Genomic DNA, 15,426 nt, shown 5'->3' with positions numbered 1-15,426 from the left:
GTCAGGGGTAACAGAACATAGTTTATCAATCCAGCGTCTTATTAATGAGAGCAGCAATGAGAATTTAATCCATCAGTGGCATTATCCTTCTCCCACAAGGCCCTGCTCATATTACAGAACACATTTCTTTTTAACAGGTGATGATCTCTCCATATGATTAAAGTTACAGATCATATTATATGATTGATGTACATGATTATGACACTGTATGTGATATAAGTGTCCATATTGTATTAGATGTGGATTTCTCTGACGTGTGCTCCTGACCATTCCCAATGCTCCCACGTCACCTTGAAGTTTATTATCAGCAAGGAAAGCAGATACAATTTAAAATAATCAATAGCCAGTTCTGGCTGTCACCAAGAAGCTGGTCATTACACTTTCTACAGGAGTTGTCTTTCTTTTCTTTACACAATCTTTTCAATTTTTTTCCGTTCAAAATTTTTGCTATTTTAAAAGAGTTGAGCACTATGCAGATTGCAAAATAATGAAGTAGTAAATAATTTTATTATATGATTGCATAATTTCCTTCTCTCTGATTGGCTGAGATCCAACTATGTTAGAAAAATACTACATTGTATTGACCTGCACGTTCCAGGTCAATACAAGGAATTATTGCAGGTCAATATAAGGAATTACTGACCTGTTCCATTTTTTCTGTTGAAATGCGTTCTTGTTGAAATTTCTTGTTAAAACTTTAAATTAAAGCAAAGAAACAGTCTTTTAGGAGTTTGCTATCATTTAATCATATAATAAAACAGTTATTGCTGTTTTTTGCGGTCATGTGATTTAGCCACCTTCATACAATATTCACTTCGCCCTTCGGGCTCAGTGAACATTGTACTCCTCAGGTGTCTAAATCATCATATTGACCTAAAAAACAGCAATAATTGTATAATATTGACTGCATTTTTTTTAATATTATGTTTGTCATTAAATGTTTTCTAAGTGGGAGGAGGGAGAACATTCTAAAATTCTGATATGGAAAAAAAAAAGAACCAATATTGAAAAATCCTACCCTGTGGTAATAGTGAAGGGGAGGATGAGGGGAGAATACTCAAACTTTTCAAATGCTGGGTTTTGCCAGTGTTTGATTCTACAGCAACAAAATGTGGAAGGGGTGGGGGGGGGGGGGCAAGCAACTTCCAAATGGCATTACAACCTGTATATAGTGAAACAACAGCATGAAATTATTCTCAGAAAAAGAGGGAACCCTCCCCCACCCCATCTTATCATCAGCAGGGGACAAAAATGCTGACGTATTAAAATAAAGTTACTAACATGTAACATGTCTTTTCTAAAAACATAAATTAGTAAATTGGTAAAAAGACATTAGCAATATTAAAACAAATAATAAAAAATATTGCTACTGACTGAAAAATTGTTATATTTTTACCATGTCAAACCAGTGATATTTAGGAGAAATTCCAGACACATCAGTCCTTGCTGGGTGTCTATACTTTAATTAACCTATCAAAGTCAATCAATGTCATCTTACTGCCAATATTGACTCAATCTTCCCCTTCATTAAAGATGTCCTACAAATTGTTTAAAAAGACCATATGTTGACATGAATACACAACTCCAATAATCAATAGAGCCCTTTCTATGTCATTTATAGCTTCATAGATTGTAGTAACATGCTGAAAAAAAAAATCTGTACCTTTCATGAATACTCGTTATTCCTATTTTCAATTACTGAATATTAATTTCTCAAAACCATAAGATTTTTTTTTTTTTCCAAATTTTGTTTGATTCTTATTTTCTGCTCAACGAGATTGTATTTTGTTTGAAAAATCTTGTAACAAAGAATCCATCGTTAGATTTCCAACTGTTTTATGATGGTTACTGTTTTTGACAAATCCTTTACAAAAAATATTGAATGTACATGAATTTCATGATAAATTAATTACTGAACTAAAAGCAATATCAACAAGGAAGAACAAAGAAACCCTTATCATTTCATCAATAGGATATGAGTATGACGTAAGGCTGATCATTAGTGTACAAACAATCAGGAATGTGACTAAAACAAATGTACTGCAGGGAATTCTGCTTTCTTTAATAACATACAATAATCAATATCAATAGTAAAAGCAAATCTCACTCTCGGAATGATGACAGAAAAAGAATCTATTCACAAACTACTACACATAGGGGCAGAGAGACTAATTATGTTCTAGCCAGGGATGTTCATTTTCTATAATTATAGTGATAACCAGCAAAAATAATGGGGTAATAATGGTCACAAGTATCACATAACATTTTTTGTCAAATATCATTGCCAAAGGCCATCAATATGCAATGAACAAAAATAATTTTACAATTGCTACTAACAGGGTGAGTGAAAATACTGAAATGCCATGAATATTTAATAATAATAATACGTGAATTGATATAGGATTATATTCTACTTGGGTATTTGCGATTTACCTTTGTAGATTCTCTGTAATCTCTCTCAAAGATGTTTTTTTTTTTTGATGAAAATTAAAAAACAATGAATAATATCTTTTAATGATCCGCACAGTGCGGTAGGCAAATTTCATGGCCAATATACCTTTTATTTTCTCAAATCATTGTTCTTCCTCTATTCAATAATCAAAAACTTAATTAATAAATGTATAACTATTCAGGGCATCTTTACAAGAGAACTAAGTAACAGGTTTTTTTGGCAGCTCAATGTTCATTTGCTCATTTTACCTTGTATCGCCTAAAGTCATTTCTAACAGCTTGAGAAACTCTTACGACGTAGCCCGGAAACTAACTTCACCCCATGGCCATATTAAATGAGTTATCTCTACTTCATATTCCAATCAGAATATTTAAAATCAATGCTTTGTCCTTGATCACACAATAACCTCTAAGGTTTCCTTTTGCTGGATACAGATGTTTTACATACTAAAGCATACAAATCTTGACAAGTTTGCTAACCGTAAAAGAATTAAATCATGAAATTCAAAATATATATTACAGAGATTTTTTTGCATTAAAGCATCAAAACCTTCTATGAAGGAGCTTTTCTTGTACTTTTTCAATTAGTTCTCCCATTCTCTCTCGCTTTCTCTCCCAAAAAATATAAATGTTAACAGCTTGCTGAAAGATTCAAAACAAGATCATATATAGATATTATGGCCATTTTTACTTCATTCCATAAATAACTGCTTTTGAATGGCTCAGTGAGAATGCAACTGAAAACATCTCTGTAGCCAAATCAGAGACAAATAATTACAGGGACAGTAATCAATAATATAGAGATTAATTTGCTTTCTGTCCTCCCCACACACTGTTGATAGTGCTGACACTTCTCCTATCTCATTGTCTCCCTATAGCCCCAGTATCGATTCCATTCTACCCGTTACTCCCTCATTGATAGGTCTATATATAATTACCCACATCCAGAAAAAAATGTATCTAACCAGTAAATAGAGAGGTAATTTGATGTGTGTTCTGACAAGGCCTGCAGTGAGATTAAGTAATTTTCCCCTTGTTTTGTACATTAATATTTGATGCAGTTTGACTTTGTGATACACATTCCTTCACAAATTACAGAAAGCCACTGCCAGAATCGATGCCAATTATCAGGGAATAATAGGCAATTAAGCTCGGCCCCAATCAATATCAATAATCCAATGCTCTATACTCAAAATATGTATGATAGTTTTGCGTGACGAAGGTTTCCTGAAGAAAAAGATGCCGAGTAATAAACAACCATTTTCAAAGAACTTGAAACAAATGAGGAAGATATGCAGTGCTTCTAAAGTCATATAAGTCCCAGACAATTCCTGCTGTTTCAATCAACAACTTCTTTAAAAATCAATACATCTTCTGTATATATGTATATATAACTGGTCATTTCTGAATAGTTAATGTAACACTGGCTTCAAACAATTCTCAAAAAAAAGGTCAGAGGTCAGTACAATGGTCTGACGTGTTTTTTCAGCTCTGTGACTATCTCTTCAAATCTCATAATTTCTTGGTTGGAATTAATCATAATTTGGATCAATAGATGGATTAACCAGTTCAGGACATGCCTCTGAGTGTCCAGTGTGCAAAAAGTGTGTAATAACCTGGTATTTTATTGCTCCTATCCATGTCATTGTTTGCGCATACAGATGTGTGAAAAGTGTTCACCGCCATTTTTCTGATACCTTGTGATAATACCCAATGTGCTGTACATTAAAGGTATGTTCGTGGCTGTTGAAATAAACAAATAATAAACAAAAAATGGGAAAAACCAATAACAATAATCGCAATTCTAACAAGTACAAATCAGGTCAGCCAAACAAAAGGCCTTGTCCATTTCATCAGGGGACATCTCATTAGACAACATGGGTGACTCAAGTGAACAAACTTGAAGATGCGTCTTTAAAAAATTTAAGTGTAATATTGCAAGATATCGAACGCTTTCTGGAGACGACCAAAAGGTGAAACAAGCCGTAGAAATTTTTTTAAACATGAGTCAATAAAATTTTTAGGCTGTGTGCAGGCTAAATTTGCCATGGAAAATGAAATCACCCAACTAAAAACAAGAATGGATGACATGGAGCAATATTCACGTCGCAATTGCCTCAAATTCACTGGCATTCCGGAACAAACTTGAATCCCCTTTAAATGTGTCCTAAACGTAATAAACAAACTTATTTTCCAGGGAACTGATGTCCATTATAATCATACAATGATTGATAGATCTCATAGAGTTGGTCCCTACAACGAAGAAGAGATATCATCGTGCGCTTTGTTAGCTATCGTGACCGTGATCTTGTCTATAGAAACAAGAAAAACTTGAAACCGACAACAATAATCCGAGCAATGTGAGTAAAATATTTATCAATGAAGCGCTCACAAGTTCACGATCCAAGTTGTATACTACAACCAGGAGACTTATGCGGGAAAAAAAATAGACAGTACCTGGACAATCGACGGCCGGATCAAACTGAAACTCCTTGACGAGAAAACGATCGTGACAATTGACAATCACACGAGAGGATGAGTTTTAAAATTGGGCCTCGACTTGTCTGTCTCTCCCAAGGAAGTCCAGGAATTCTACACCGTATCGAAACTCAACTCACTTGTGAGTATGCTCATGTATTTCTTATAAGCCATGCAGAACTTTCCATTTCATTGCTATTATATATTATATAGACATTTTTCTCGTCACTCTGTTTTCGTAAGTCAGCTGTTATCATCCATGTCGACGAAGCGCTCTACGATATTCTATTATTAGAACAAACAGTTTCCAATTCTAAATTTATCCAAACCACAGATAGTTACTCCACGTCACGGCGGAGTGTTTCTAATGCTTCTAGCTAAAGCTCTATCAAATTATGCTTTCAACATTTTCTGTATATTCATTTTATCCTTATTTTTCCATTATCATGTTTTTGTGCACGTGTTACTTTTGTTTACTTTCATTTTGTGTGTTCTATTTTGCACTTATTTTTTGTTTGCCTATTGTTTACTTTGGTTTCCTTTTGTACTCTTTTCCATTTTGTTTTTTGTGAGTGCGTGTGTGTTACATCCAGATCTTCAAAAATGGATTAAGCTTAAATGTATTATTAATAATCATATGATTAAGCAAAAGACATATTACAGACGAAAAGTATCTTCTTACCCTCTTCTTACTGTATTACTCAACTCCATCATTTTTAACAATTATCATTTTAATCTTGTTGTCATAAAACTACTGCTACTTTGTGGATGTATTGAAAGTAATCCAGGTCCATCACTTTTTTCTAATATCACTATTGTGCATAATAACGAATGTAGTTTGTTGCCAAAGATATATATTGACAGAGATTTTTTTGATATAATAGCAATAACTGAAACACATTTATGAAGACAATATTAGTAATGAAGAAATTTTGATAAATGGTTTTCATGCTCTCTCTCTCTCCCCAAAACAGAAATAGACATGGAGGTGGTGTAGCTTTGTAAGATTACTAAATTAAATTACATATATAGAAATGATATAAATGATCCTAATATTGAAGTAATATGGGTTGAGATTTGTACACAGAATAAAAGTTTTTAGTTGGAGTAATCTCAGACCTCCTCATTCTAATTCTGAATATTGGAATAACTTCTCTAATACCATAGAAAAGGCTTTAGATACTGAAATGTCAATATTTTTGAGATTTTAAATAAATATGTTAACAGCAGGTAACAATACCTTTAAACAACTCATACAAAGGCTGAACATCTCTAATGTGGTAACTGAACCAACTAGACTTAGTCCTCACAAACGATGTAAATAAAGTAGAAACTGTAAAGGTCAATGCACCAATATGCAGTTCACATTCCCCAGTCATAGTTGATATATCTTTTAAGGCCTACAAACAAAAGGCATATAAACGAACTATAAGAAACTATAACTTAGCCGACTACCAAAGCTTGAAAAAATGTATCACGTTAAATGGGATGAGGATGTGTTCTATTGTGAGAATATTAATGAAGTAAATAATAATTTTAATTTAAAACTGATGACCTTAGTTGATAAATATATCCCTGAAAGTCATTTTGACTTTCTGATAAACCTTTTATTACGAACGTAATTCGTACAAAAATACAAAAGAAATAGAATACATCATAAAGCAAAACAAACAGATAATCCTAATCACTGGAAAAAATTTAGAGAAATTCGTAATGAGGTAGTCAAATTAGTACGAAAAGCTCGAAATGATTATAAAGTGAAACTGGCCTCTCAACTTATCGATAAGACTATTCCTCCAGGTAAATGGTGGCGAATTGCTAAATCTGTTTTGATTTAAAAAACAAAATACTTTCCTCCTCTGAAATCTAGAATGGTAGGATATTTGTTCATCCAATTGATAAAGCAGAAGAATTTAATAACTATTTTGTAAATATTTCACACATAAACACTGAGCCTGATCTCCCTGAACATGGACCAGGTCCTCCAATTAATTGCTTTGATGATTTTGAAATTATATATAACTGAGTTAATGTAACATTGGACTTCTTGATCAATTATCAATCTTAGATACCTCTAAACCACCTGGACCAGACGGGTTATCTCCAATCCTAAAAGAAACACGGTTCTCTATTTATAAACCAATAACAAAACTTTTCAACATGTCACTCACTAAGAAATGTCTACCTTAAATTATGGAAACAGCACATGTATATTTTAAAAATAAAGGAAGCCCCAACAATGCTAATAATTATAGGCCCATATCTCTTAAAGTTCTGTCTGTAAAGTTCATGAAAATGTTTTCAAATATATGTACAATTATATAACATTGATATCAAAAAATCAATCTGGGTTCCAACACTCAAAAGAAATCAACTAGTGGAAATATATGATAAAATTATGTCTTTGACAAAGGCCGAGACTTAAGATTTATATTCTGTGATATTTCAAAGGCCTTTGACGTCACAATAGGACTTATTTTTAAACTTAAAAACTTTTGCTTTAAAGATGATATTTTGGAATGGATTAAAGATTATTAATCAACAACAAAAACAAATGTAGAAGGCTTTTCCTCAACCTTTAAAACTTTATTCATCATTAATAACATTTTTATTTGATTATACATTAATGACATTACTGAAGGCATACATAATGAAATTAGACTATTCTCTTACCTTGTTTGCAATAGTGATGATATTCATAGCAATTCTCAGTTGTAAAGAAATGGTCAAACTCTTGGGCAGTAGATTCATGCTGATAAAACAAAAAATGTTAATTTTACAAGAAAAAACGACTTTTCCCAGACATTCATTTTGGTGAAAACGGAAAAATTATTGAACAATCTAATAGTTTTACACATCTTAGTGTTCCTATTCCAATTGATGCTAGCTGGAATAAGGCTATTTAGAAAAAAAAGAGATTAAATATTTTAAGACTTTTAAAGTACACATTAGATATAAATTCTTTAATTGATATATATAGTACATAGATTTTATTGTATAAAGTCATTCTAATAGGTGTTGTTTGTTGACGGGGAAATGGGGGGAGGGCAGAATGATTAGAATGAAGAAAAGAATTAATCTGTTTAAATTGTTACTGATCAAAACAAAATACTCGTTTTTCACAAAATAGTCTTATATTCAGATGTTGGTCAGTGCTAACTTACCGTTTTTTAGTGCAGAAAGGTCAATATTTATGACACAAGAGTACGAAAAGAAAAGAAAACGTCATATTTTTCGTTTATTTTATCATAAAGGTATACTTTTTTCTTTGTTAAAATAAAGAGATGAATCATTTCTTTCAAAAAATATGAATTACAACATTTTCACACAAAGACTTTTTAAAATATTACCTGTTATGTATGTCGGAATTGTAAAAAATACGACCAGAAAAACGGGGTGATACATTGTGCTCCAATATAATTTTTCATGCGAGATGAATTACAATGAATTTGCCTTCATTTCAAAGATACAAGTCATATAAATTAAATACCTGTTGATTTCGAATGTGATTTGACATTTTTGGTTCTTTTTAGCGCATATTTGGAGTAGAACAATGTTGTCTGAAAATAATTTATTTTTAGCATTTCACACTGTTTTTGCACGTGTTCCTGTGTAAAAATAAGCACATAAAGGTATTGTTTTTAATACCTAAAAATTAAGAGCAAGTGGTCAGAAAAGAAATGTCAAAGTTTTGAAAATTTCACACAAAGACTTTTCGGACATAGGTCCCCCCTTAAGGCATGATGTATCTCCAGTCAAGGTGTTCGAAAAGTATCGTATAAGTGGAAATTGTAGTGAGATGCAAATTTAGCGATTTGTCCTTAAAAATCGGTATTTCATTTTTAGCGATCGAATTATAATTTTAGCGATTTTAAAAATGTTCATTTAAAAAGCAATTACAAATAAATCCCAATAAATTCTTAGCGATCTCAGCACCCTCGCCAATTATGCCAAAAATTAAATCCTCGCTAAAATTTCTGCTTATACGATATACTGTGTAAGCAGAATTTTTAGCAAGTATTTAATTTTAGAATTATAAGCAAGGATGCTGAAATCCATGAAATTGAATATCTCTAAAAAATAATTACCTTTTTAGCTGTAAAACCTCTTGAGTGAGCATTTTAAAATTGCTAAAATTACTCGTCTCTAAAAATAAATACCAATTTTTAAGGACAAATCGTTAAATTTGCAACCACTAAAATTTCCACTTATACGGTACTGCTTTATTTTTCTTTTGATTATCTCTCTTTCATTCTAATTAAATATTGAAATATGTGTCTTTCTCTTAAAGTCATTTTTTTCTAGATTAAATTTGAAATTGTTTGAAGGAAACTGAGTTTTCCTGTCATGATAGATATCCATACAAATATATAAAGAGACAGTGAAAGACCTCAAACAAAATCTATGTCTTTCTCTTATTGTAAAGTATAGCTGTACAATATCTGAAATGTTATGGTGAAAACTATTTGAGTTTAATACTGTGTCATTACAAAATTTTTAACCGACAGATGGACAGATGAACAAATTACAGTAATACATGCTAATATAGCTAACACATTTATATGTATTAAGAAATGACACTTTACGGTGATTGGAAAACCCATCACAGCCAATGGGACTCTTTAATTTAAAAAATCTCTTTTTTCATGTGTGCAGCGCAGCATACTTAAAGGAACTGACATAAATCATATAATATATGTAGATGTATGATATGATTTATCTGTATGAATTTAATGAATGCAACTAATTACATTTATATTGAAGCAAAATTGTCTGTCCCTGTCATTTTGTTATAAGTGGGTTTTTACTGAAATTTCTATAGTCTCCAACATGTCGACCCTAGCTTTTAGTGCCTGTCAAGTACAACTTGAGCCTATTCTTACACTGTAGAAACTTACACAGACAAATCAATGATCATTTGATAGGGATCTGAGCTACAGAGATGCCATAATCTACTTAGAATTCCTCCAAATGACAGCTTTATTTCAATGATTCAGCCACAATATCGTGAAGAGTTGCACCTTGTTTGATACACTGTATATAAAGAGAGAGGAAACTCCTTAAATCCTTTGTAAAAGAAATCTGTATCTTGTTAATCAGGAGCTAATGAATATAATAACATAATAATAACAATGACAAGAGCCTTGTGGAAAAGAAAGCATCTTTTTCTCCCAAAACAAATGAAAAATGAGTACTTTTGAATATAATAATCTTTTAAACTAGTGACAAATAGTGGCAGTGTTCAATGGTTATAGAAAAAAAACAAAAGTTTACTCTGATTGACAATTATCAATAAATTTTAATTATCTCACTAAAGTTTCCCCAGGGTAAAGAATCAACATTTTAAAAAGTCAATTTTATACATTAAAGTCACAAATTGACATTTTTTCAAAGGATGCAAGTTTTATGATGTTTGAGTGCACATGAGTGGAGCTATAATTGAATCCTACACAGTCTCCAGAGTCAATCTAGTTCCTCTAATTAAGTACAATATGAAGAGTGGAATAAAATCCCGTTAGGAACTACATAGGCTTTCCAAAGTACAATGATACATTGGCACCATTTGCAAATATTGATTCAGATTTTGTTGAAAACGTAGGAGGCAATATTTCACAGAAGAATAATCATCCTGCCCACACTGTAACATAATGGATAATTTTTATTTTCCGTGAATCTTATTCTCAATGAGATATTGGAAAATTCTGGCTGCTTTGGAAAACATTCCTCATCCTTAGGAAACTATACAGCATACAAATAAAGTCTCTCTAATCTACTTCTGATGAAAAATAATTAAACTTGATTTACTTCTAAACAGCTATCTTTGACAGATAATTAAATCTTGGATAATGAAATAAATCTCAATACCCAGCGATACTCACTTGTGAGTATTCATTTGATATATTACAAGTAGGTTGGTGATATTTTAATATTCTTTCAATGGCCGGATATTGTACCGATGATTCATCAAAAGACACTGGTGGTCCATGGAAAAAAAAACATAAAAAATATATGTCACTGTGTCATATAATACTCTCCATCAAGTAAATGATGCTTAATGTGCTACAGAATGAACATCTGCTGGACTTCTCCAACACTGCCTAAAGATCACAGGGCAGGGAACTGATGTCTTAGACAGATAATTAAACCTAATGAAATAAATCTGAATACCCAGCCATAATCACTTTAGGGATTCATTAGGTATATCACATTAGGTTGGAGTTTTTTAAAAATGTTTTTCAAAGACAAACACAGACATTAAAGTACATATGCATTTTTTTTCTTTTTTTGCGATGCAATTTTTCTCTATTTTCCTCATACCTTTTTCTTTGCCACCTTTCATTGAGTTTTATCATTCTTATGACACTTAAATTAAGTACCTGCCTATTACGTAAAAACTACACCTAATTTTGAAAGGTATGGAAATCAGGATAGAGATTCTATTTTATGAAAACCTTATGCCTATTGCATATATCAGTCTCTATAAAATTTCACAAAATTATGACAAAATTTTACTATTTTTCAACTGATAGAATACTACTTCATCATATAATGATTCATTTCAAATATGCTATAAAATCCCTCCCTGGGTCCAGCTCATAGGTGTATGTGGATGAAACAATAAAAAAATTGGAGCTGAGAATAATGGACTTCTAAAAATATCAGAGATGGGATCAAATGCCATGGAGGAGTAGCCATATATAAAACTATTCTTCTAACATTGTTTTGAAAGAAAATTTGTTCTCCTTTTCCAGGTGTTTATCAAATGCCTTATGTACTTTACCAATCCTTCACTTCAACGCTTCCAACGTGTCAAAACACTGAAATAATCAGATTTCTATGTGTTACCATGGATATATTTGTGATTCTATAGATAAATCAACTTCGAAAGACCTGCCAGACACACAACTTCACTAACAATATAACCAAAGAATCAAGAAATGAATAGAAACAAGCTAATTCAGAGAATTCGTGTCCCCCGCTTAGGGAAAAAGTCGGCTCCCCCTGACTGAATTTGTAGAATTATTAAATGTATACATGTATACTGAAGGAAATAAAATACATGTATGTCAATATGCATATAAAGATTTGATTGCTTATTCTTTATTATGTGTATAGAAGATTTTTTCATATGGAATATTTATCACACTGTAATGATGATTTTATAACCTCATAAATTTTTCATTTCACATGCTGAATACTATCATTTAGTAAAAAAAAAAGAAGTATTTTAAAAAGAACGAAAAAAAAACCCGATCCGATCAAGATTCGATCCCGGGACCTCTCATATTTGAAGCGAGAGACATAACCACTAGACCACGGAGTCGCTTTACAAGGAACGAAGTATATGCAGAACTGAAATCACATACATGTATATATTCATGTTTTCATGTTCAGTATTCTCAAAATTTTACACAATCCATGGTGTTTGATTTTTTAGCCTTTATTAAACAGTTCTAATAGATGTAATAAGAACATAAAGTCCGCCGAGAACCTGTTTTATACGCAATAACTCTCCTCATGCCCCTGCGCTAAAAATAGCGACATGTAATACTATAAATACTAATAAAACAAACGGGGCGGGGCACTTTGAGAGGGGCGAGAGACGTCCTAGGGAGTTTTGGTATAAAATTACATTGCAACAGCTCAAAATCTTCTTGAAATATCGCCCGGAAATGATAGTGTTACACACAGACAGAATGTATAAATTTACAACCTTGAACTTCGACCTTTTGACCTCAAAATCAATAGGGGTCTTTATTAGGCCACAGGGAGTTGTTATGTAAAATTTCATTGCAATAGCTCAAATGGTTCTAGAGATATCGTGTGGAAACGAAAGTGTTTTAACAGACAGAATTTGCTTATTTATGACCTTGACCTTTGACCTTTTGACCTCAAAATCAATAGGGGTCTTCTTTAGTCCATAGGGAGTTGCTGTGCTAAATTTCATTGCAAAAGCTCAAAGGGTTCTCGAGATATCGTATGGAAACGAAAGCATTACAGACAGACAGAAAGACGGACGGACGGACGGACGGACGGACAAACCCAAATTAATATCCCCCACTTTTCAAGCGGGGGACAAAATTACATTGAATAAGCTCAAAATCTTCTTGAAATATCGCCCGGGAATGACAGTGTTGCACACAGTCAGAATGTGTAAATTTACGACCTCGAACTTTGACCTTTTGACCTCAAAATCAATAGGGGTCTTTATTAGGCCACAGGGAGTTGTTATGTAAAATTTCATTGCAATAACTCAAATGGTTCTAGAGATATCGTGTGGAAACGAAAGTATTATAACAGACAGAATTTGCTTATTTATGACCTTGACCTTTGACCTTTTGACCTCAAAATCAATAGGGTTCTTCTTTAGTCCATAGGGAGTTGCTATGCTAAATTTCATTGCAAAAGCTCAAAGGGTTCTCGAGATATCGTGTGGAAACGAAAGCGTTACAGACAGACAGAAAGACGGACGGACGGACAAACCCAAATTAATATCCCCCACTTTTCAAGCAGGTGACAATAAATCCTTTCACCAAAAGTTCACAAAAGTCACCATTATGTACTGGATATTTCAAAAAACATACTGACTTTATAAAAATGTTTCATAATGTAGACGTTGATAAATGACACCTTCTACTGGCATTTCCAAAAAAAAAAGAACTTTAATTTTAAGTAGTTGTAAGCACAGTATCCTTCTACATGTCAATATATTTCAGTGTAAAACTTCAAGGAACATTTTTCCCAATCCTGGCCCTGGCTTAGCCTCTGAAGCCAAGATTGGACAAACTTGAAAAAAAACTGTTTCAATGACCCTGCCAAATGTTTCTTTTTTTTTAAAATATCCCCATCCATATTTTTTCTATCTCGGATCCCCTTTAAAAATATGGATGGGGATAATTTGAACAAACTTAAGTTCTCTTCAATCAAATATATCCACTTCCAAGTTTAGTGGAATTGTCTGTCATAGTTGTGAAATGCAAGAAGCTTAAAGACAACACACAACATATATGACCTAACACATGGAAGCTAGTATCTTTTTTATCCTCTGTCACAATTCAGTTAATGATACAAGTATAAGGTCACGAGACAAAAAAATGAACTTGTTTCATTCATTTGAAAAACCATGATGAAAAATTTGAAGCAGTCCACACCTTTGAATAATTCCTCTTAATATGATCCCTCATCCACGCCCTAACTTACACATGACAATCATGATTTTCTATCTAATCCCAAGGGATTATTGTATGAACAAACTTGAATCTCCAACACTATATACATATATTACTAATTATGGTTTTGCTGTTCTTGAAAAGATTTTTAAATATTTTTTCTATGTCCCCTTCTTTAATTTTTTAAATTGTCCATTCATATATAAAAAAAAAACAAAACAATTCCAACCCTTCAGTATTCCAGGATTACCAAAGGTAGCATACAACCCAACCCACATGTAGAACTTAGGTACACTACAGGAACAATAGACGAAAAGATAAATATAGGTTAGAGAGACCAGTGTACTGCTAGGACTGAATCAGGATTACAATTGGCGAAAAAATTCACTTTTGAGAGAAAGGAAGTCTTGTTATGACAGACTAAGTCACATCTACAGAATATTTTCCAATATAAACCATTTTTCAGAAACTTTCTTGGTTCTGTTCACTTACTTGTACCAGCAAACTCCTGCCATAATGAGTCCAACAAAACCAGCCAAACTGCATGCTGTCACGATTCCTACAAAATTTATATCAGACATTGATCAAAGGTGCTCACTTAAACATGCTATAGTACAGAAAATACAGTTATTCTTTGGTGTCTCATTGATATGTATGTCAAACTGTATTTCATAAATACATGTAATAAGTTTTTCTGACATTTTGCAACAACCATTAAACCTTTCAAATTTACAGTGATTGTTTTCTGAGGATAAATCAGACTTTAGTATACAGTGATTGGGAAGGGCTTGCGCCATGCACCATAGTCGCATTGAAGTGAAAAATGGCACATTAAATCAATCAATGATGGCGCCAAGGTGCACATTCAATTTTTAGCGATGTTATTTGGAAATATTTTGCGTACGACTTTCTTTCTTAATTTAAAACAACAAATCTGTCAAAAAGTACTTCAGGTTAAACGAAGGTTTTACATGAGTTGCTATACTTCATTCATTTGTATGGTAGGGCTGTTCCCTTTCCAAAACTGTCGTAATTTTAACACATAATACAGGTCTGTTATATTCTAAGCAAGTTCCTTTAAATTTGCTGTATTTCGTGCATTAAAAATCGGATTCGTTTAATTAAAAACGTGTTTTCTCTCGTATTTCATATTTGTTTGTCACTTTGTTAATTCTTGAAATGGCACTTCAGATTAAATTGATGGCCCATTCATTTTCGAAATGGCCCATCAAAAATGTTGACAGTTGCGCCATAGTCCCATTGACCATTTTGGCCTTCCCAATCACTGAGTATATCTTAATTTTACAAAAGGAATCAAAGAAAGAGA

General features: G+C 32.5%; 1 protein-coding gene across 1 annotated transcript in view; it reads right to left on the bottom strand.

The window, feature by feature from the left end:
* Window positions 1-15,426, bottom strand: part of LOC134241634 (neural proliferation differentiation and control protein 1-like) — a 46,176-nt gene that overhangs the window by 9,458 nt on the left and 21,292 nt on the right. The window contains exon 4 of the mRNA XM_062723666.1: window positions 14,592-14,658. Within this exon, the coding sequence (XP_062579650.1) occupies window positions 14,592-14,658 (67 nt within the window). The remainder of the gene's footprint in view (window positions 1-14,591; window positions 14,659-15,426) is intronic.

The sequence above is a fragment of the Saccostrea cucullata genome, unplaced genomic scaffold, assembly GCF_032062105.1.
Source record: "Saccostrea cucullata isolate Sc308-1 unplaced genomic scaffold, CSIRO_AGI_Scuc_v1 ctg267, whole genome shotgun sequence".
NCBI classification, from domain to species: Eukaryota; Metazoa; Mollusca; class Bivalvia; order Ostreida; family Ostreidae; genus Saccostrea; species Saccostrea cuccullata.
This window is presented reverse-complemented; position numbering and strand designations above follow the sequence as displayed.